Source organism: Rattus norvegicus, chromosome 14 (genome assembly GCF_021556685.1).
Source record: "Rattus norvegicus strain SHRSP/BbbUtx chromosome 14, alternate assembly SHRSP_T2T, whole genome shotgun sequence".
In the NCBI taxonomy this organism is placed as follows: domain Eukaryota; kingdom Metazoa; phylum Chordata; class Mammalia; order Rodentia; family Muridae; genus Rattus; species Rattus norvegicus.
The window spans coordinates 24,277,038-24,302,415 of NC_141547.1; the positions used below are offsets into that span (position 1 = coordinate 24,277,038).

General features: G+C 35.7%; 1 protein-coding gene across 12 annotated transcripts in view; it reads left to right on the plus strand.

Moving 5' to 3' along the window:
• Nucleotides 1-25,378, plus strand: part of Epha5 (EPH receptor A5) — a 361,774-nt gene that overhangs the window by 315,462 nt on the left and 20,934 nt on the right. For all 12 annotated transcript variants that reach the window (XM_087584395.1, XM_087584396.1, XM_087584397.1 and 9 more), the window contains 3 exon segments: nt 15,240-15,301; nt 19,125-19,334; nt 23,273-23,422. In XM_087584395.1, the coding sequence (XP_087440521.1) occupies nt 15,240-15,301; nt 19,125-19,334; nt 23,273-23,422 (422 nt within the window).

A 25,378-nucleotide genomic window follows, 5' to 3' on the forward strand; every position in this document is an offset into this window, starting at 1 on the left:
TCTGTTTAAATCTTTGTAGCTCTTACATCAGTGGTTCTCAACCTTCCTAATGTTGCTAATCTTTAGTATAATTCTTCATGTTGTGGAAATCCACAACCTTGAGATTATTTTTCTTCCTACTTCATAACTCTAATTTTGCTACTTATGAATTTCAGTGCAAACATTTGTATTTCCTGCCACTCTTAAGTGACCCTTGTGATCAGGGCTCACAGATTGAGAACTATTGCTCCACATTAAAAGAACTGACCAAACAAAGTATTAATTTCTCAAATAGTATAAATTTTCCCTATATTTAGTAGATTTTTCTTAAAGATGATCTGTAATAGCCCCAAATTTTCATTTTAGCAACAGTATATTCATTTAACATAAATTCATTGCCCAAACAACAAAACAAAAGACAAAATTATATTCAGTAAAACACCAACAAAATAAAATAGATTAAGCTTTTTAGTTGTGATTATTTATGCAATTTTTGAAATTTTAGTTGTGAACCTAGCTTTCAGAAGCTGAATCATCTATCAGGCCCTGTTTATGTAATTTTTATTTATTTAGTTTTGTGCTACTGGAAATCAGTTCTTCTCATCAACAGCCTCAAAAACTTCATAAGGATTACTTTGTTTTTAATTAAAGAAGGTATAGCTTTAATTCAGAATTACCAGAATGTTTCATCCTATTTAAATATGTGTTAGCATCTTACAAATATATTTTTGTAGTGTGCCTCTCCATAAATCTTTTAATCATCAGTTGCTCAATAAAAAATTTAACCGATAATCCACTATTCCAGAAATGACTTTCTTTCATATTATATTGTCATAAGGCATATAATTTATAGATGGGGGTTGGGGATTTAGCTCAGTGATAGAGTGCTTGCCTAGCAAGCACAAGGCCCTGGGTTCGGTCCTCAGCTCTGAAAAAAAAAAAGACAAAAGTTATAGATGGTTCTCATAATAACGTGCTCAGAGAACTCTCTTTGGTATGACATACACATTCATGTGCATTTGCACATACACACACAGTTAGACAGGAGGAAAATGGATGAGTGAGTGAATGAATGAATGAATGAGTGAATAAGAATAAAATGAATATAATAATACAAAAAGCATAGCTCTGTAGGCAATGGGTACTTCTTTGGGCAATGCCTATTATGACTTTTACCTGTCTTATGCCATGATACTTTTACCATTGTGTTCTGATGTACCTTTATCTGTTTCAATAAAGAAGAGGATTACAAAATTTAAATTATAGCAACTATTTTAACTCTTATAAAGTTTAGACATGTGACCAATGAAATGCTACACAAGCTTTCAAAAATTCTCACTGCCACAGTAACTTCTGCTTAATAATTTCAGAAACATCGAAGTGCACCTTTGAAGATTGTCCAAAGTTACACATCCCACATTGTTTAGAGAAAGCTTCAAAAACTCCCAATTTCCAGCTTTTTGTAGGATTTTCATCGCGTGTTTCAGCTGAACTTGCCCTATCACTGCACACGCAGCATTGTTGTGTCATGTGTGTTATATGTGTGCTTTCTTCTCAGAGAGAAATATGAGTTAAACATTAAACATAAAATCTTTCCTATTAGGACACATCTATATGTACTTTGTATTTGGCCCTGAACATTTTGCTTCTTTCGCTGAAATTTCCACCTCATATCTATTGTCTTCACAATTCCTTCACACTCCTACTGAAATTCTACAAATCATGTGACATGATCACCCCTCATTCAGCTTCAGTGTGATCTGGGAGTAATTCCAGTGCTGTGATGATGTTTGCATTGATCTATAGTGTTCCCTTATTTGGTCCAAAACTCTTTGTTAAAATCTTAGAGTTAGCTTTCTTATATTTGATACAGTTTTCAGTTTTCTAGCAAAACAGAGAGTTTTCCTCAGCAAGGGTAGTTAGTATACTGATTACTTAAGTAAACCTATCTTACTTAAATGTTTCAAAAAGCCACTTTATTTAAACACTTGGATGCTCACTGTCATACAAGAAATTCTGACCTCAAGAGATAGTTAGACATAGAGACTGTTACGATGTCCTTTTGTGTATGTTGGTTAGTAAATCTGTATGAGTAAGTTATATTACTGAATAGACACATATTTTCATGTGTTAAAAATGTATTTCTGAATAGTAGGTGATGCTCCAAATTCTAAGATCTATTCATTCATATTTACACATTCTTGATATATTATAGACCATCTTCATACAACTGTGTACTGGGGAACTTACCTGACACAACTTCTTATAATAACACAGGCAAATTTCTCACATATTTTCACGCATGTGTAGCATTTATTATTAGGAGCCAATGCTGAAGTCGAAAAAGATCATATGCAGATTACGTGAGTTCTATTCTAAAAAAATATATATATAACACGGCAGAGAAGACAGTTTTCAAATTTCATTCTCTTAATGAAATATTCTGCTTGATGTTTGCTACCCAAAGGAAGGCTATGTATTAGGAAAGCAAATGTAAAAGCTGAAAATATGTCTTTGGTTTCAACTTCGTGATCTGTGTGAGCTGAAACCGTATTTCTCTTTTTTTTAAATGCAGCCTTTGATGCTCAACTTAGGAAGTCTTCGACTTGTTTTCAATTTACCATGTTGTGGCTTACTTTATTTGTGTCCTTAATTTCATGCTCTCTGATCTGATGCTAATTTACTCAGCAATTATTCTCAACCTGCAGCACACAGATAATGAGGCATAAGTGCAACCAACCCTTGTGATTTTTCTGATTGAAGCTAAAGCAAGGAGTTGGGAGTGTCACCTCTATGAACGATGTCATTGGGAGTCTTCCCTTTTGATTCTTGCACCGCAAGTGACAAAGATTAAAGCTCCATTTTGGTTCCTTCTGTGGCGTTTTGTTATGAAATTGTATCTCTAATATATATAATATAACATATAAGAATATATATATAATATATATGATATATAATATATATAATATATAAGAAATATATATATAATATAACATATAAGAAAATCTCATGACTTAAAAATCCCATAGGCTTCAGCTTAACTGACTAATTTGCAGTGCAAGATACTTTGATGGATATACACAGTGGCAATATTTACTATTTAATGAAATCCCAGAAAATATGAATTAATGATATAAATTATGGTTTTTCACTGATAGAAAACTAACTTCTTTCAATTGTGTATATATTCATGAGGGAAAACTCTTCAAGTGCATGTATGTATGCATGAACGTGAAGACCAGAGGTCAACCTAAGACACTGTTTCTCGGAATCATTCATTCCATGTTTTCCTGTTTTGTTTTGTTTGTTGTGTTGCTTGTTTTTCCTTAGTAGACAGTCTTTATCGCTAACTTGGAACACACCATGTAGGCTACACAGAGCTGCCAGTGAGCTCCTGAGATCTCCCTGTCTTCATCTGCTGCGCTCCTGCAGTTACAAATGTAAACTACTCTGTTTTGCTTTTTAACATGTGTTTTGAAAGTCAACTTCAGTCCTCATGAGCACATGAGAAGCCATTTACCCTTTACATACTGAGCCATCTCAACATCCTACCTGCATATTCAACTTCTTTCCATGGGCTGTGAAGGTGACTTAGTCAATAAATTACTCACCAGACAAAGGTGAGAACCAAATATCAGGCTCCAACTGTCATCTAAAAACTCTGGCATAATGCTATCAGTTTGTAATTCCAATGTCGGATAGGTAGGGATGGCCAGATCTCTGGGACTCACTGGCCAGACAGTCTAATGAGAGGCCCTGTGTGTGTGTGTGTGTATATATATATATATATATATATATATATATATATATATATATATATATATGTGTGTGTGTGTGTGTGTGTGTGTGTGTGTGTGTGTGTGTGACTTGTTTCCTGATTCATGATATTCTCCCTGAACTTGGCATATGGCCTTAAGCACAGAGCTACATGTGTATTTATTTATTATATGCACACTTTTCCTACTGGTGGAAAATTCCATAGTCTCAAGAAAGGACTGTTTTCTATTGTGCTAAAGCATTTTATAGCTTTATTTGTTATTTAAAATAATGTAGAAATGAATTTACTCCTATTATGAAGTGGGAAATTTTGACCAAATATTGGAATAACTTAAGTACTAATCACAGTACCTTCCTGTTTCCAGGATGATGAGATAGATACTTGGGTTAATTGACAATTGGTCACTAAGAATTGTAAAAATATTGATGGACTACAAACATTTATAGTTATCATCTTTCATATTTTATTTTTTCTTAGAGGGTGGTTCATTTTAAATAATGTAATGATTTCATTCATTTTCTTGAGACTTTCACACAGTGCATCAATCCAGATGCCTCTACTCGCCACTCTTCCCTAGCCTCCACATCTCCTGAATGCTGGACTTCACATCTCCTTTATTTACCTGGTTTTCTTTGTCTTAGAAGAGACAATCTCACAGCACATGTCCTCAGTCCTTTTTCTTTACAAATACTTCTTGTGTCCTCTTTCATGATGCTCCCTGAATCTTACGTGTAAGGGTTGAGTTGTGCATGTATCACTTGGGCACTAGTTGCCACTCTCTTTACCTCTGCATTTCTTGCCATTCTGACTTCTTTAATAATAATTCTCTCATAAAAAAGAAACTTCACTAATTAAGGTTGAAAATAGCACTTAACTGCAGATAGAAGGACAAATAGTTATAATATAATTAGAAATTATACTGGTTTAAGAAAGAGGAGATAATAGATTCTCCTCGAGGGTCCTTGGCCTCACCAGGGTAGCTGGCTAAATTTATATTTCCAGGCATGATTTATTCATAAGGAAGTGGTATGAACCCCGATTTCATAACTTTGATTGTACTCCCCCCAAATATAAGTGCCCCTTTGTGACATATTGGAATATCTTGCATTGCTGGCCATTGTGGTCATTTGTTATAGAAGCAGGAGGGGACTTAGGCTGCTTATCTTCCCCTACGCATTGTGCATAACTCCTTTCAATTCAATTAGAGGTAATCCTAAGGAAAAGGCTTTCTGGTCAAATCCAAAATTGTTCCTTCCAGTCCTATGTCTGAGCAATGGGGTTTCTTCATCATTAGGGACTTAGATCATTTTTAGACCCTCCTTTCTATCTTAATTAGTGTTACTACAACGGCCTTGGAGACATTCTTCCCAGCTTTGGCAATTTCACAGCAAGTCTGCTCACCTCTTGCCCTCAGACTTTACCAAACACTGCTTTTCTGTTAGGTTTCAGTAGTGACAAGCAAACACCTCAATTACCATGCATAGTTAAGTTGATGACATCCTGCCGTATTCCCACACTCTCATACATTCTCTGCAGAAATTCTACATGATTATTTTTCATTTTCACGTTACTTCATTCAGAAGCTTCACTTTCATTTGCTCTCCAATTTTAACGCACTGTGACCTTCTCCATGGGATCACAGTCATTTACAGTCACTCATCCTTTAAGCCTGAATGTCCATGGCATGGCAACAGGTTGGTACTCCATGATGCAAAATAGCTGAGTGAAAGATAATTGCCAGGGCCAGGTCAGCATGACAAGCTCAGAGGGCAAGCTGCAAAGGAAAGGAGCTCTCACTTTTTCATTTGCATGTTCCCGATCAAAGCTCAACCTTACAGAGATTTCACACCTTTACTAAAGGAGTAGCTCCCAGCCAGAGCAGTCCTATAAATGGCACAAGCATTTCTTGGCACGTGTTCTCGATGTACATTGCACTATATCTACATTTGCACCTGGTTTTATCACCTTTACGACACAGCAATCTACTTCAAATGGCTGTATTTATTTATAAACCGTTATATCTATTGTAGGGCTAAACACACAGAGTACTTTTAAGAACACACACGAAGGATAAACTATTAAAATGTATAATGGATAAAATTTGTCTTGAAAGTCCTTAAACTCCTTTGACCCTATGTACTACATATCATAAAGTTGGGAGTTAAACTACACATCAGGTATGTGCTTAGGGACTGATGAGAGTAAAAACCATGTGATTTTTAAATGGGCATAATTGTTTTTATACTCAAAGAGTGAAGAGCTGGGCTATTGAAAGTTACAGACAAAAGCCAGGAAATGGAGCCATCCACTGATGCTTAAGTTTGATCCTCAGAAGAAGATCTTTGCTTGGGCACGAAAGGCTCAAAACTGAAAACATGCTCTAGTTTAGATTCTTATAGTGCAAAGATATACACACTGTATATTCTGTTTTGCCTACAAAAGAAAATATATTACTTATCAAATCATACCACTCTCCTGTATATGAAAGAATGAATACATTCAATTTATGTTAAAATATACAACTAATTAAAATAATGCATATCACATTGTTTTCATTCTGTGTCCTGGAGATAGGTAAGTTAGTAAGACTTACCTGCCTTGCCACACAGCCTGAGAATTAATTCAGTTTCCAGGACCCACTTACATACGCTAGCCTGTGGTCTGTAGCAGTTATCCAAGCACTGGGTAAGAGGAGGCAGGCAGGTTCTGTGGAATCACTGGCCAGACTGCCACACCATATCTTTGATTTGGTATGTTTTTTTCTTTTTTAGGATAGCTTTGGTCATTGAAGAAGTACCTGCAGAATAACATTTTACATAATAACAGTAGATACTCTTTCTAAAGGAAAGTAAATTCCAGGCATTTAGGAAAAAAATTAATTTGTCACAATAGATAATAGGTGAATGACAAATCATTGTTAGAAAGGACTGATGTTAATCACAACAATTTCAATAATAAACAATATTATTAGATTTGAGGTTTTAGATTCGGTATCTTCTTTAAAAATTATTATTATATTATTAGAACTAAACTTATTTCATAATTTATCAATATCTAACTTCTGAAACATCAAGACCAATTAGTTGTAGCTTGAGAATGACCATTTTTGGAGAATATTTGTTAATATAAACAATTTTCTTCGATAGAAAGTTTTGAATTTTATCTTTAAAAATATTGTCATTTCATCTCAGATGAAGCATAATGGGGCTTGTTTATTTAATATTTGCTCTAATTAAAATTACAGAACTTTACGGCTGATTTTTTTCATAGTCAGACAGCAAGAAATCACCTCACAGAATTAAAATGTGCACCACTCTTTCTAACTAGTTATTCTGTTCTCGTCAGTTTGTTTGCCTATTTTGTTGTTGCTCTGTTTGCTTTTTTCTCAATAAAGATTATCTTTTTAAATCACGGGAAAACTACCTTGCCTTTCGGTTGGTAGTGATCATTAATACTTAAGGGGCTCTACCTCTTACCCTTTGTTTTCTTAAGGTTAAAATAGAGTCATTTTCAAACTTTTAAGCGTCAGTACACACAATGGAATATAACCCAAATGTGGAAAAATAAAAGGAAATTGCAGATATATGGCCACAGGCAGAAGCGCGTATTCAGTCCTTTGCCACTTAGAAAGTGTTTCTAAAATAATCCCTGTGACATTTGTTTTCTATTGAATTATGATGCCTCTAAATGAAAGACTCCCTAATAGCCTGAAGTGGTGTCAGTGTTTATTGATGAACTAATGGCTCCATAAAATCAGATAGTATAAACACAAGTAACGTAAATCCAGATTTAACTACAGATTTGTGATATAGCCTTGTTTAATGCTTCTCAGACCTGAACTTGCCTCTTGGGTTATTGTCCAACTGCAGGATCTATTTCAATCGACTTCACTAGGGACACATATTTTAGATTTCTAACAAGATTACAGGCTGTGCCTCTGCTACTTATCATGGTCCACACTGTGAGAAGCAAGAGCTGCACCAAGATTTCACAGACATTTCTTTAAATAATTTTTGGCATATGGGTTGCAGGATTGCACAATGGGGAAGGTAGTATTCTACCTTTCGTAAAGATGGATAGTAGATTTTAGCACACACACACACACACACACACACACACACACACTCCACAGAATCCAAGTATGTTTTCTGTCATCTGGAGTTCTAGATTCATAAAACTGAATCAAGTAACTCATAAATCTGAGGCTAGCATGCTAGACAGCAAGTTCTCGTAGAGCTAAAGTACAAAATGAGACCTAACCCTATACTCAAAATAAAGAAAACAAAATAAAACAAGCAATAACAAAATGTTGTGCAAAGGATGTCTTGAATGTCCACAAATAATCCCTGCACAAATAAATATGTCCATTTACTGAGTAGCAAATCCTACTTCTTTCTTCTCCTAGCCCTTCATAAAAACAAACTATATTTCCATTCTTACATGTATTCTTCTCAGTCTAAAGAGCCTTAGATAATACTTATAAAGGAAATGTACACTCACATCATAGTAGATTGTCTGGCGTGCGTGCGTGTGTGTGTGTGTGTGTGTGTGTGTGTGTGTGTGTGTGTGTGTGTGTGTGTTGTGTGTTGGGGACAAAGGGAGGGACATACAGATAGACAGACAGATACCCAAGGACAGGGACAGACACAGAGACAAACATGAAAAGAGACATTGAAAGAAACATAAGGAGAACAATGAGAGAAGTTGAATTCCTCCAGATTGGGAGTCAATGTTTACATAGTTTGATATAGTCATGATTAGCAAGTCATTATTAGCGCACAAAAAAAATTGAACATATGTTAGAGTATAACATAAAATTTGGCCTAGAAATCTGTATTTTAGAAATAAAATCCCAGTTTGAAAAGAAATCGAACATTCCTTATATCTCTAGTTCAACTTTCTAAAATGCTTTCTCTGGTCAACTGTAACAATAATCTTTCTGAACCTTACTTAGTCTCAGAAAAACTGATTGTCATATCATGATTACAGAAGTTTAGCAACAATTAATAACATAGTTCCTTGTGAAGCTAAGCATTTAATAAATTAATAATAGTACCTAGCTTATGAGCATCAATAATAAAAGCAAATTCCACTAATATCATGCTTCTTTTGCATAGATTGCCTGGGGTGTGTCCTCAGGAAATAACACAAAGCAATACATAGTATCCTCCGTGATTAAAGTCCTGTCTTGATATGCTTTATGAGTTCTTCTTATATGGATTTTTTGATAATATGCTTTCAAAATTATTGGCAGATCTACACCATTTCTCTTCTTCTAGCTGGATAATGAAAAATGATTTATACACTTTTATTGAATTTACAACGGTTAGAGTAAGCCATGGTAATTATTATCATGTCATTTTTTGCTGGATAGCAGCAACTGAGACAAAACATAAGCCAAAATAAATGTAATTAGCATTAAAATGACTCAACCATAAAAAAAATAATCGAATGGAACCTGAAGAGCCTTATCCTTATCAACAAAAGAATCTTGTACTTGTTTGCAAACATCCATTTTAATTGCTTTCCCATCATCATTGAAATTAGAAATTCACTTTGTGTCTCTCTCTCTCATACTTTGCAAATTACATTTTTGTTTTTGACATTTCAACCTACACTATCATACCTAATTAATCTGACTTTTAAAATTAGATAATAGTAGTTGAAAAAAATCACTTAGACAAGCCACGTGTCTCATCAGAAAAGAATCAGTTTCTTTTTTCTAAATTCGTATTCTTGATTGTTAGTCGCCTTTCTGATTATACAGATCTTTTTACAGTACAATCTCCGTCTTCTACATTTGAGGAACTGGAGGTGAAATTTAAGATACAAATTTAGCCCAAATATTATACATTCTTTTTGTAAGGCATCTGTCTCATTTCTGCTTTCTAGACCTTGACTCAACAGTTGTAAACAAGATTGGCTTCCTGCAGGTTTCATATCCAAGGTTTCAACCTGCTGCAGATAGAAATTGCTTGGCAGAGGTGGGGGGGGGGAGGAGGTGCTTCTCTCTTAAACAAGCTCAGGCATTTCTCTTACAATCGATCCTTTAAAAATGAAACTATTCCGGTAGCACTTACAATATACTATGTATGGTAAGTGTCCTAGAAAACATTTAATTCAGGATGTTCATGGGCTATTAGTACAAACCATGTAAATTCTATGTAAGGGAATTAAGGAAGTGCAGACTTGGTTATATGGGAACCTTGGACCAATTCTTGACGGATGCTAAAGGATGATTATGTTCGTTATTTACCCCTGATTTGTAACCATTACCAGTAAGTCCAAAATAGACAAAGGTGGGCAGAAAAATAAATTACAAAGAGAGAAGAAATTGACATTGCTTTAAGAAGATACAGCTCAAAGTACTACAAATATAAGGTTATGGGATAAATAAGGTAGGAACAGATACAGAACAGTGTTTTTCTTTCATCATTGTGATGTCTGTTCAGGATTATGAACTAAAACGGTCTGTGATCCACACAAGCCTACAGGAATTCATTCTTGTAACTGTTTGTAACAGCACAACCTCCTGGGTAACTTCTATAAGGGAAAGGATGGATTAGGTGGATTTAAGGGAAATAGCTAACTGAGGTAGATTTCTGGAAACTTGGGTTGATTCCAGAAAATTGGGACTCCTCGTTTCATCAGCGATTACCTTCAACAAGTGCATACTCCTTTAATTCTACTTCAGATGCATTTTATAGACACACTGATATGATGTGTGATAATGAGCTAATGTTAGACTATGTTCCCACATATTTCCAAAATTCAACTCCCCCCACCCCCGCCGGTACGCATTGATTTCAAAAAGCAGATAAATATAAGAGACAAACATTACATAACAAGCCACTTCACTGGAATAGACTCTGAAACAGCATTGATGTTTGTGCCTAAGCAGTTTGTCAATCAGACCTGGAGGAGCATAGGAATTTTCAATTCTAGAAAGAAAGATGATTTATAAAAATAAAAGTCCAAAATGGACTCAGAGGTGTCAGATTAAGACCCAGAGAGCACTAAACATGGTTTTTCTCATTTTAATATCTGCCAGACTCTTTTTTAAAGAAGAACCATCAGGGAGTTTAGGCGTCTGGCAGGGTGGGTGGTGTGGGGACACCCTAGTGGAGACAGGGGCAGGAAGGAGGTATGGGATGTGGAACAGTTGGAAGGTGGGCCAGGAGGGGAATAAAATCTTGAATGTGTAAAAATAAAAAATAATAAAAAGAACCATCACTATCATTAAATCAATTTCAAATTGGAAGTAGTTCTGGTCTATGAGAATAAGCTACAAACATTTATTATCTTCTCTTCATGTTATGCCGACATAACCATTGAAAATGTTTATTTTTATGCTTACTGGAGTCTCTCACTAGCTGTTCTCCCCTTGCTGACTCCCCTCTCACCAGTTGCCCTTTTTCTGTCATCATATCACAGATATTCCATTGCCTTTTTTTCACATACATGCTCTCTCACTTATGATCAACCAATCACCTCTTCACTTCTCACAGCACCCTTTCTAATCATCCTTCTTCATGGACCCATTTCTTCCATTTGCATTATGTCTACATTCACACACACATACACACACACACACACACACACACACACACACACACATGCATGCAGTCATGCACACAAACACACACATACATACATGCATACATGCATGCAGTCATACACACACATACACACATGCATGCATACATGCACACACACACGTGCACACACAAACACACACACATGCACGCAGTCATGCACACACACACATACACACACATACACACACACACACCCCACAGGATACCACCCACTATTTATTATGAGTCTATGTCTAAGTTCCATATATGAGGAAATCATACAGCTTTCTATTTCTGCCTCTGGTGTTTCTTTTCATTGTTTCCACATTGTTTTTATTGTTTCTTTTAATAATTATTTCCATTTCCACCCATTTTTCTGCAAATGTCACATTTCATTTTATTACAATAAATTTCACTGTTGATGCCACATGTTATTTAGCCACCAATCTCTTGAGAGAGAAATGTATAGACTGTCTCTCTTCCCCAGCTATTTTGAATGGAACAGTAATAAACATATGTGAAGCTGTTTCTTTATGACTAGGGGTCCCTTAAAGAGAACAGTAGAACTCGATCATTTAGTTGTTCAGTTACTAGTTTCTTGAAGAAACACCTTCCTGATTTTCATAGTCTCTTTATCAGTTTATATTCCTACCAGCAGTCGATAAATTTTTGTCTTTCCCCATATCATAACCAGCATCAAATTTTTTGTTTCATGATTCCTGACCATTATTACTTGAAAGTCTAATCATAAGACAGTAGTCCTTTCTTTCTTTCCTCCCCATGTTTCATGATGTAATTATAGAAAACAAGGTTTTGTCAATTTTTCAATGTGAATTCTTTTTTACAGTCTACCTGGGCATATTGCGAAGCCCCTCTTGAATGTTATTCCCCTCTAATTATACCTTCTATAAATATATAACATGCAGTTTTAAGGAAAGAAAATGTTAGGCTTTAGAGAGGATGAGAAAAGTGTTCTTGCCTTTACAATATACCAGAACACTCCATTAAAGGAAAATTGTCTTTAATGTACTTCATAAGAACATAATCATCTGAGTGAGAAATTAAACTGTCCAACTTGTGATCCAAAACAGCACATTTTAAATGATTGAAATTGAGTAATTCTGTTTTTCTATATTATTTTGTCAGATTTTCTATAGCTAACTTTGCACTTTTGAAGAGTTTGCAGTGTTTAAGTATGGAAACTCTGTCCTGAACTCATCAATTCCTAAGTAAAAGACTCCTCTTGAAAATATTATTAACAGCACTTGTTCATAGTTTTGGAAACTCACCTCGATTAATAAGATGTATGAAATATAAAATATAAATAATGGATGTAAAGGTTAGTAATTTTGTTGTCAGAGAGATTTTTTCCAAACTCAAGATAGTTTAAATTAATGCTTGATTTTACAAAAGTGTTTTCTTTGAAAAGTAAAATGTCATGTATTTAAAAATTGAGATTATTATGGAATTTTAAATGTGATGGCAATGTTTTAGTTATTTTCTCATCATAAACCAAGGACTTGGTTTTTTCTTATTCTCACTTTAATATAGGCAAATTATGTAAAAGATAAAACCCCACAGAATCCTGTGGGCATGTTATGGGAAGCCACCTGCATCTAACAAGAATACTATCTCAGAGATAAGAAGTTTATCAAATTTACAAAAATAATACCAGCTATATCATACAGCAAACACTAACTGCTTGGATGAAGAGACACATGATAGCAACTTACGATTCATGAGATAGACTCCATGATTAACATCATTGTAACAGCTGAAAAGCAGACAGAATAAGACGGACTTGTCCAAGCTCATTTGGCTATGAGTATATTAATCAGGTTTCTCCAGATTGTCAAATAAAATCGGCAGCATACTTAAACAAAATTAACTCATGAGATTCAGGCTTCTAAGGAGGTCCCTGACATATTACGTTTAGGCTGAAAGTCCTTGCTAGTTGCTAGCACAATGACCTTTGAAACAGAGGTCTCAGAAAAAAGACAGAGTGCCTGCTCCACGTGCCTGAACATTTATTGGGGAGAAGGGGCTGGAAGTATGAGACCTGGAGTTCTGATCTCTAAGTGGTGTGCATGCATGTCTGTCTAAGACTTTTTCAGAAAGATTTTTTTTCTCATTTCTGTCTGTTCTGTTGGGAACAGCCCACACTTAGAGTCGATCTCCATGATTCTCTGAAATGCTCTGACTGACAAACCCAAAGTAGTTTTTCTTCTGGAAATTCTTTATTCTGGTCTACTTCGAAACCTGAAATTAAACATCTACTCACCAAAGTCTAACAGCCCAGTGGCTTGTCTTCTCAGAGTCAGCGTGGAGAAACCCCTGTCTACTTTGGTAAACCAGGTGTAGAAGAGGTGAATCTACCCATCGGAAATGATCGTTTCTAAAGCGACCTTTGCATACCTGAGAGAATTAGAACAGGCTATTGAGAAAAGTGTCTTGATAAACATGATATGCATAGTGGAGAAAAGGAAGAAATGTCTTTTAAAAAAGATTTGTAAAGGTTAGAAAAATACATTTGCTGAGTTTATATTGAACGGATCACAAATAGGACAGTTAGACAAGATTGTTCTTAGGATTGTTCAGAAGAAAAGCGGGTTCTAGGTACTTTGGTGGTTATTCATGCTATCTTTGTATAATTATTTCAATTGAATTGAAATTAACACTTTAACTTGTCACGCATGAGTCAGTATTGATTTTGGCAAATGTACGTACTTTTCTTAAATGTAATTCTATCCCTTCATACTGCTCCATGATTCAATACTCTCATAGAGTAAAGCATCATCACATCCAAAAATCATGTCTCGGGGCTGAGGAGATGGGACTGTGAGTACAAGCATATGGTATACAATAATAAGTACCTGAGTTCAAGATTCCAGCTTCCATGTAAAAATGACTTCAGTGGCTTGCTTGTAAACCCAGTGTTGTGGAGTAGAAATATGCAGATCCTAGGAGTTCCCTAATCATTCAGTCTAGCCTATTCACATAAAGCTATGGGTTAACTTAAATACTCTTGCACTGGTAGTTTTTTTCTCAACCTGACACAAAGACTAGTTACTTGAGGGGAAGAAATTTTGACTGAGAAAATGTCACAATCAGGTTTGGTGTATAGGCATATCTGTATATTTATATTTGTGAGAGAGCAAACTGTAAATGGTGTCAGTCCTCTGCAGTTGTCTACATAAGGTAGCTGAAATTCAGCCTGGGAGCAAGCAAAACACCTTTCTTCAATAGTTCCTGCCTCTCATCATGACTTATTTCTTGACATGAATTCTCTCTGCACTGAACTATGATCAGGATGTATAAAGCCAAATGAACTCTTTCCCAAGTTGTTTCTGATCATGCTTCTTTCACAGCAACAGAAACCATACTAGAACATCCTTGCCTTAGTTGAATAAGAAAGTTATAGCTGTGTTACATAGATATTCTTCTTTATTTGTGACAACACAAATGAATCCATGTACTCTCACATACAAGTGCACTCACACACAGGTTTACCCACCCACCCCCACATGCATACACACAAGTTTGTATGTTTGTTTGTGTATCTGTGTGTGTGGGGGGGGTGTATGCAGTTAAGTATAACATCAGTGGTCAAATGAATGTATGTGGTTACATGTGTACAACCACAGCCATATACATAAACATATAGAGACTGCTAAAATATCAGGTTTATATCTCGTAGATTGTAGTTCTGTGACATTCTATTGTTGATATTGTTTTGGTGTTAGTGTTGTTTTCTGAAAGAGAGAGAAAGAACCTTTGTAGCGGTAGGATCTGGGGTGTGGGAAAAACATGACCAAAACATATTTTATGGAAAAATAATATAGAAATATGTAATCAAGAATGTAACCCTCTCTCACCACACTTGGCACTGCTGTGCTTCTTTCCAGGTAAACCTGTGATGATAGTGACAGAGTACATGGAGAATGGCTCCTTAGACACATTTTTAAAGGTAAGGTTTGGCCTTTATAGCGACCCATTGCTGTATGTGTTTTGTTCATGAATGGAAATTAAAATTAAGCAATTTTAATGGTAACATTTTGAATATATTCTAAATAAATTAGGCCACAACATTGTATGACACAATTAACTGGTATTTGTATGGTAAGATTTTTTTTTCAGAAAACTTACACAAATCTAATTATATGCTCTTGTAATTTTATTTAAGTATATGATTGCATTTAACAAAATGAAAGTAGGGATGAATAGAAAAAAGAATAAAGGAAAGGAGGTAAAAAAGGAAATGGAAGGGAAAAAATGGACAGAAACAGGAAAATGGAAACAGCAAATAAAAGTCATACAAATAATCAACATTTTGAAATATTTTTATTTATTCTCTGACAGTTTCATAAATGTATATGATGGTTTTCATCCTATTCATTCCCATACTTTCTCATAACCATATTTCACTCCCAGTGATCCTTTTCTTATTAGCAAGTTCTCATTCTAATAGATTGTCCTGTGTGTGTGTGTGTGTGTGTGTGTATGTCCTGTGTGTACATCTGTGTGTACTTTTGCAGGTGCTAGTGTGTATATGTGGGTGTTTGTGTGTGTGTGTGTCCTCTGTATATGTCTATGTGTGTTTGTGCATGCATGTGTCAGTGTGTATATGTGGGTGTTTGTGTGTTTGTGTGTGTGTGTGTCCTGTGTGTACATCTGTGTGTGTTTTGCATGTGTTAGTTTGTATATGTGTTTGTGTGTGTGCATATATGTGTGAGTGTGTGTCCTGTGTGTACATCTGTGTGTGTTTTTGCATGTGTTAGTTTGTATATGTGAGTGTTTATGTGTGTGCATGTATGTGTTTGTGTGTGTCCTCTGTGTATGTCTATATATGTTTGTGCATTCATGTGTTAGTGTGTATATGTTGGTGTTTTTGTGTGTGTGTGTCCTGTGTGTACATCTGTGTGTATTTTTGCATGCATGTGCTAGTGTGCATATGTGTGTGTGAGTGTGCATGAGAGAGAGAGACAGACAGACAGACAGACAGACAGACAGAGAACTACATGTTATTAGTATAGCTTAAATAACCAGAAAAGTCCAGTCACTTGCTGGAGCAAGCACAACTTGCAAGTGGCTACAAAATTGAGGCAGAAGATGCTGTTTTCCAGATAATAGCCTCAAGGGTGGAAGAGTCTTTGTTGCTATCCTCTCTCATACTTGATTGAATATTGAATAATGCCATATTGTTCAGATTTTGAGCATATGACAACTGCTGCAGTGAGTTAATTAACGCTGCAACCAAGTCCTGTGCAAAGGACAGCATGGCACAGCATTCCTTCTCATCTTCCGTCTCTCCCGTTCTTTCCTCCCAGTCTTCGTTATGTACCTTGATGTAGTTGCACTCTTCTTTAAACTGCATGGTAATGGACTCTGTGAGATGCCCATGCAGATCATTACTGCCGATATCAAACTGGAGTCTGTAAAGGATTATGATGCCTCAAAGGATCAGGAGAAAAGTGGTCAACCTAGATTATGGCTAATATAATCATGTGTCTGGGTTTCGGGAATAAAACAGTTATATGTGTACCTCATGGCTTTAAATATTGATATCAAGTCACTTTTTTGGAAATAGCTGTTTAAAATGATGTAACAGTTTCATATCTGAGTAACCTGTGGTCTGGGAGTTTGTAAGGTCAGTGCTGTAGGTGTTGCTTCTTATTGAGGGAAAAGACTGTTACAAAATTGACGACAACTTTGTAAGAGTCTGTGAGGAATTATTGTCGTGTTTCATTATTATTTCAAGTTTCTATTTTACTCCCCAAGCTACATCAAAGCACCACCCTACTGCCAGTTTACATCTCTTCACTTGCACATTTTCCGGTCTCTTAGGGTTGCATCCTCAGTTGATTCAATGTGATTCAAGCTATTAGTTAAGCTGTATGAGTTCACTTAACTTTGTTGCATCGAATGTCTTTGACAGAAACAATAGACTTCCCAAAAGGGTTGATATTTTCCCATCCAGTTGTTAGTAATTATCCCTGCTCTCATCTACCCTACAGAAAGCCCTGTATTTCCTCAGGCCATTTCGCCTTTACACAAACAAGTCTATCTAGATAACTTTTTAAAAATTTACCACCAAGTATACTCAGTGTTACCCAAAGTTGGCACTGGGTTGGAAACACGAGGTGATTTCTCTGATGTCAGACAATAAATGAACTACAGTGTATAAAGGACAATGACCTGGAACTCTTTAAAGGCCACCCTTTGCTTTTAATGACCTATAAGGTGAGATACTATGTACCATACAAAGTTATACATGCCGTATCATTAGAGCTATGAAGCAGAGGACGCAGACAAAAGAAGACAGGCTGGCACATGCGCAGTAAAGGAGCCTATAGAAAAAAGGAGAAATAATTAAGGGCAAAATAATTAGGGAATAACACAATGCAACTGTGGATGGCCCGTGATTTCTTCTTTACACTCTATTTTGCAAAATTTAAATATGAACTTATTACTCTTCACTTTTAGAGAAAAAAATCTGCCTTTAAGATAATTAGTAGCACTCCACCCCAAGAACAATAAGAACACAAAATGTAAAGTAAGAGTAACTGAGTGCGTTTGGGATAAACCTTGAAAGGCAGCACTAGAAGTAGATGCAAATGGATCTCCGTGAGTTCGAGGTCAGCCTGGCTGGTCTACATAAAAATTTATAGACCAGCCAGGAATACATTACAAGTAAGGCATTGTGTAAGGAATGCATGAGTATAAAAGCAAAGTAAACAAAGCCTATAAATAAACTAATGAATTCATTAATGGTTATTTGAAAAAAATCACTGGTAACTTCAACCGAACAAAGCAAAAGTTCACACTGTTTCGGTGTTCAAGGAATTCTTGGTGTTGTAGACTCACATGTCCTTAGCGATATTACCAAGTCAAAGCTCAAAATGTTTACCTCTTGAATAGAATATGTAACAATGTATCATTTTTTATGTGTCTTCTTTTTTTGCTTTTATAAACATTTATAGTTTATAGTAATTAATAACTAAGATTACATAGAAAATTATTTTCAACGATAGCATGACCAAAACAATTGTTTCATGAACAACCCATCATCACCATCTGAGTATTAGCTATGAAACCAGGACTGCCAAATAACATGTTATGCTAGTTTAATTTGCTTTTCTTTGTTTTGAAGCTATTTTGCCATTGCATACAAATCCTTAGGCAAAGTACAGTATTAGCATAATACTCCTTATAGGAAGTTTAATACTAGTGTCTTTACCTTTAATATATATTTTGATAAAGGCAATTATATCCTTAACATATTTGAATAACTGTATAATTTCTGTAGATTTTGGTCTATGGCTATGTTCAGAGCATAACTACACATTTATTTGTTTACTTTTAATATGTAATGGTTTCATATAATGAATTTGAGTCCTTTACATATTATATTACACTATCTTCTCCCTTTTTTCTTCCACTGAAACCCTCTTTCTGAAATGCCTCAATTTGCAGTGTGTGCGTGTGTGTGCGCACGTGTGCCTGTGTGCTGTGTGTGCATGTGCTTGTACGCGTATATGTGTGTGTGTGTGTGTGTGTGTGTGTGTGCACTGAATGAGGTTTTGAAGGATTTTCAAAGTCTTTTCTTCATTTGACCAAAGCAACATAATCAGTTAAGTTTGTGGTTTCTAATGTTTTCTATTCTTTTTGAGTAGAAATCACATTTGCATTTTGAAATGTGTTAACGTCAGTTTAAAGATGGAAAGAAGGCTTTTTCCAAATTTTCCTCCTGTGAATTGTACTGCTAGCCTAACGCTACACTGTCTTTGCAGAAAAACGATGGCCAGTTCACTGTGATTCAGCTTGTTGGCATGCTGAGAGGCATCGCTGCAGGAATGAAGTACCTTTCTGACATGGGCTACGTGCACAGAGACCTTGCTGCTAGAAACATCTTAATCAACAGTAACCTTGTGTGCAAAGTGTCTGACTTTGGACTTTCCAGGGTGCTGGAAGATGATCCTGAGGCAGCCTATACCACAAGGGTAAGATCTAACAGAATGCATTTCCCACACACCAGACTAGAGTCATTTAATTTTTAAAGATGTTAAAAGAAGTAGCAAAAAGGTATTCTTCCAAAAAGGTCCAGAGCAGATAGAAAAGAGCATGTGAGAAAAGAGAGAATAGAAAAATCCAATTCCACATTCTCTTGGTACAGGTAAATTTAAATATAAAACTTATATAATGAAAATATTTACTTTCCAAATCTCAGTAATTTATTTTTTCTTAAAGGTATGATGATGGTTAGTTTTATGTGTCCAAGTGACACAAGCTAGTGTCACTGGAGAGGAGGGAGCCTCAGATGAGAAAATGCCTCCATTAGATTGGGCTGTAACCAAACCTATATGGCATTATTTTTAGTTAGTAATTCTTGGGGAGGGACCCAGTCTATTATATGTGGTGTCATCCCTGGGATGGTGGCCTTAGGGGCTGCAAAAAGCAGGGTGAGTAACCATAGGGGAGAAGTCAGTAAACAGCCCTCCATGGACTCTGCATCAGCTCCTGACTCCAGGATCCCACCCAGTTTGAGTACCTGTTCTGACATCAGTTGATGATGAACAGTGATGTGTAAGCATAAACCAAATAGATCCTACTCCCCCCAAGCTGCTTTAATGTTTTATTGCATCAATAAAATCCTATCTAGAACAGATGTGAATAACAGAAAATCTGAATTCATAAAGATTCAATGTGTGTGTGTGTGTGTGTGTGTGAGAGAGAGAGAGAGAGAGAGAGAAAGAGAGAGAGAAAGAGAGAGAGAAAGAGAGACAGAGAGAGAGACAGAGAGAGAGAGAGAGAGAGAGAGAGAGAGAGAGAGAGAGAGACAGAGGGGAAGGGACAAAGAAACAGAGTTTTATAAAGTTAATTTAAGGTACAATGCAAGTTTAACACAGAATTTCATATATTAAAATATTTGTGTTTGCTTGATATATTTATAAAGAAAGAACATGGGTTTATGCACACATGAACACATATTGATAGTATTACTAAAAAAATTATCTGTACTATAGTGTCCTCGATTGTGAAATAATTTAAAATGTATTTTATTCTTTATCTCTAGAGTTGATGTTGTTGGAAAAACAAGTTTTACTTCTTTTAAGACTTTATTTTCTGGAGCTATTGAAATGTCTCCCTGCTTGATTTACAATGCATAAGAACTATTAAGCCTACTTCTATGGAATATTGGTTATTATTCACAGTATAATAGCTATCATAAATATACAGCTTACAGCAAACAAATTCTTCCATGAAATAATGTGATGTAAAATTAGCCGAGGGAAACAGTGACTATTTTTATATAAAGATTTTATGGACAGACTATTTATTTTACCTTTTCAATTTGAACCTGTTTAATAAATGTTTGGGGAAATCTAAATAATTTCAATATTATCACCTTGGATATCCTTAACATCTAAGTACTTTATATACTTACACTGTACAAATGGACTAACTTCCTTTCAATAACAGAATGATGGCTTCATCATCTCTAATTCTTAATTATAATATGTGTGTTCCATGTCTCCTTATAAAACTACACTGTAAAACTTGGTGTCTAATAAGAAGTTCGTTAATAGAGTATATGGTGTGGAAAGCCGCAATAACATTCGCCATCACAAGATGGCACTGGCTTCCACTGCGCCCCACGTGGAAAGCCTGGATAGCATTCGCCATTACAAGATGGCGCTGGCTTCCGCCGCGCCAGCCCCACTTCCTTTCAGGAAATTAGCTGTGTACGCATGTGCAAGAGTGTGTTTGCGCCAGGTCTTTGCCCACTCCGGAGCGTGCCTATGAGATCATGGGTAAGCGACCAATCAGGCGTGGACGCGCCATGCTAGGGTTTTATAAGCAGCGCCATTCTGGGGCTCGCTCGCTCCTCTTCAAGTTGTAATAAACGCTTTGCTGCAGAAGGATCCTGGTGTCTGCGCGTCGTTCCTGCTGGCGAGATGTTGGGCGCGCGACAATATGGTTACTTTGTTTCCTTTTGTTAACTTTGACTTGTGGTACATGGATTTTTGAGAATTTGTAACATGGTTAAAAAAAAAAAAGCAAGAATAGTTTATTTATGTAAACAAAGACTTCCAAAGGTCATTTCACTAAATCAATGAATTAATTGATGAGAAGTTTCTTCTCTCCTACACCTATGACTATCATTATTTTCATTATTGAAAACTCAATTAAGAATTCTCCTGAGGTTAGAGTTGCACTTAATAAAGTTGGCCCAAGCAAGATTGAGGTTAAGTCTATTGCTGCTGTGATGGGTGGGTGTCTTAGTTAAATTAAAAGTAGATTTTTCCAAGGTCCTTGCCACTGTGTCATGGAACGGAACTTGTAGAGTAACCCAAGACCCTGACACATTCAAGGCTTCCTTCTACCGATGTAGTATAGCATCAGGTGTAGAAAATATATGTAATGAGGAATAATAGGGTTGGTGAATCTCAGAAGTTAGTGATGCACTCACATTGTTCCAATGGACAGAAGAGCAATTTAGGGATGAAGCACAACATAAATAATGAACTCCAATTTGGAAGAGCTAATTTAGTCATAACAAGCAAAGCTTAACAATCTTTTACCACTCCCAAGTCTCAGTCTACTGACACAAAAAGATCGCTGGGAGCCAAAAGTTCAAGGCCAGCCTAGGCTACCAAAAGATTCTATTTCAAAACGCAAAGCAATACAAATTTAGTCAACAACTGGAAGTGATGGAAGCTGCGAAGAGCGCATACTGCTCTAGTAAAGGACAAGAGATAGACATGAGCTAGGTTCCTAGAATGCACATCAAGCAGCTTGAACCACCTGTGACTCTAGCCCTGGGCGAGCTGGGACTTTTCTCTAGCATCTTCATTCATGAGCACTACCCCCACCATGCACAAATATACATAAAATATTAAAAAGTTAAAATTTTAAATAAATAAATGAATAAACAAATGGACAAATGAAAATGGAATAATAAAATAAATATGTCATGTATGTTTATGTGATATAGTGATATATATATACATATATATAGCAAAACAATTTCCAAAAAATATTCCAGATATATTATCATGTATGTATACAAATAAATTAAGCCTGTTTTATTCCTTGCAAAATTTCAATCATTACTTTAAACTTATTTTCTCAAAAATCTTGAAAATTTGGTTTTGTAATGGAAACTTCTCTCTCTCAACATGTATTAGAGAGTAGACAGAAAAAAATAACTTTAAAACGCAACTTTTTTCTGAATACTCTAAGCTCAATGTTCTTCAATTGAACCATGCCGTTCAGTTAAACAATAGCATTTCTTAGGTTAAACAGTCTAACTGAACAAAAACAAGAGTGTGCCAGTACAATAAAAGAAAAAAAAATCAAGCCTTCCAGAAATAAAACAATGTTGAGTGATAGATATCTTTTAGTGTTTAGTATATACAATTTTCCTGCTTGTCTTACAAACTCTTAAATATCCCAGGGTTTTATTTAACAACTGAGACATTCCACTTATAATTCTGTGCTTTAATAAAAGGCATGCAGAGCTCTTTACTTTATTTAGAGTCCTTTACTTTCCCAGTGCCCAGCACACACCTTATTGATGTGCTTGAGTGCCTCCTGCCCCTCCTCTGGGCTGCCATCCTGAACGCTATAATTGAGATGTAGGTCCTGTATGCCTTCCAAGAGTCAAACAGAATTTATAGCAGAAACCTTCCCGACAGCCAATTAGTTGTTAGTCTACAAGTGCTCATGGGCTGGGAGATGTGAAAAGAGACTGCCTGCTGTCAAACAGATTCACTTAAAAATGTTACATCTCTTTCCAGATCCTCTCAAAGAAGCCGCAGTATCCCCAGATACCCTTGAAGTATGCAAGAATATGACTATATGTGTATTAATATTTATGTATATATGCATATGTATATTTACATATATATGCATGTGTGTGTGTTTTTAATTTTAGGGAGGCAAAATTCCAATCAGGTGGACTGCTCCAGAAGCAATAGCTTTTCGAAAGTTTACCTCTGCCAGTGATGTCTGGAGCTATGGAATCGTAATGTGGGAAGTTGTGTCCTATGGAGAGAGACCGTACTGGGAGATGACCAATCAGGATGTAAGTACAGAGATCCTCTTTCTCCCTCAAGTTGAGAGTGAAATGCTTTGTCCCCTGAGTCTAGATTGTTATAGTATTTTAATTGTGGAAATGACAGTTACTTGAAAAATATAAAATACTTTCTTTACCATGTGATGCATTTGTTGCTATGGAAATATTTTTTATGCAAGAGCTAAAAGTGAGCTGATGAAAGTAAATTACAATTAGGAAAAACTCAAATCTCTTGTCAAGGTTTCACTGGACCATAGTGTTGCTCCACTCAGTTCAAGTCAGCATCATTTTTAAAGATTTAAAGATGAAGAAACAACAATCATCTAGGAATGAATGCTGAACAGCTAACGACTGAAATATACGTTGAGTTATATTGTGTTTTTAATAGGAAAGGATGTGAATAGTCTTCTTACAATAAAAATATAATTAATGTTTAGATGTACATACGGATAACATGAAAGAAATCATTAAAGAATTTCTTTCCAAGTTCAAATGCTTAAGCTATGATGGCTGAGACAGACATACAGTCTTTGCTTTGATCATTTTCCATTATTAATATTCAATACATCCCCTTCAATTTTGAATCATATTGAAATTTGACATTTTCCTTCCTGTTAATAATTATAAAAGCAATTATATAGCTTGTATTGATTCCTTAGAGCAATGATTCTTAACCAGTCAGTCACAATCCCTTTGGGGGTCAAATAATTTTCACAGACTCCCACATCAGATTTCTTGCATATCAGATATTTACATTATAACTCATAGAGGTAGAAAACTTACACTTATGAAGTAGTAGTGAAAATAATTTCATGGTTGGGGTCACCAGCCCATGTGCAACTGCACTAAAACGTTACAGCATTAGGAAGGTAAAGAACACCTACTTTATAGTGGTATTAACTATTTACCAACTACTAGCTTATTATTTCTTTGTGAATCATGTATATTGAACAATCTTAACTCAAGCGTGTGCTTATTGGAAACATTGGTTTTGTTCTCCAATTATTTCCTGTGTCCTAACACTATAGCATCTTCTGCCTGTGTGTGCAGTCAGGGATTCATAGGCAGATACAATTAGGTTGCAACTCATTGTGTTTATAACAGTAATCGCAGACAAGCAATTAACACTGATGTTTCAAGTCCAGCCAAAACACATCTCAGAAGCATTTCAAGCTATATGCCCCAACTGTGGTCCACAGCAACCCAAGTAATGGAACTAGTTGTTTTCCTTTATATAAATCTGTACTTGGATCAGGATTTGTTGAAGTAGAGAAGCAGAAAACTTGATTTTAAATGATAGGTTGTTAAGGCCTATTATGGAAAAACACCAGACTATCAACATAGACTAGTACTGATTATTTAAGGTATTTGTCTTTGTTTTACAAAGACATTTGTAAAAGTTTTCTGGGAAGGCCAAGGAGGACAAGGGAGCCTACCTGACTTGTTAAAGCTACTCTCTCTTGCTGCTCATTTTCCTTCTCAAGAACACTTACTTCACCGCACCTATGTATTTAGCTAAGGGACGCCATTGCACCAACTTTAGAATGATTAACCCAGGCTGTGATGCCCGGTCTAATATTCTTCAATTTTCCTTTAGTGGGTAGCCAGAGAAACACCTCAGCTTTCCTTGAATTTGCATCTTAGCATTTTTCTCTCATATCATTAGCATATTCATGAGTTCCATAATTCCTCTGTAGTCAGCTACAATTGGTAGGGTTAGCTAACTTTGTGCCCAATTCACTTGGCTTGGAAAAGTGAGTGCTGACTTAAACTCCTTGACAACTCATGGAGAAGAGTATCTATTGTCTTCAACTTTGAGGTTTAAGGCCTGAAACTACATCAAAAATGTCATTCAATTTCTAAACAATGTGAATGTCTATAAATGTAATTTATATAAATAGTATTTTTAGATTATATTTGTATATGTGTACTTAAATAACACATTACAGAGATGTTATTATTTCT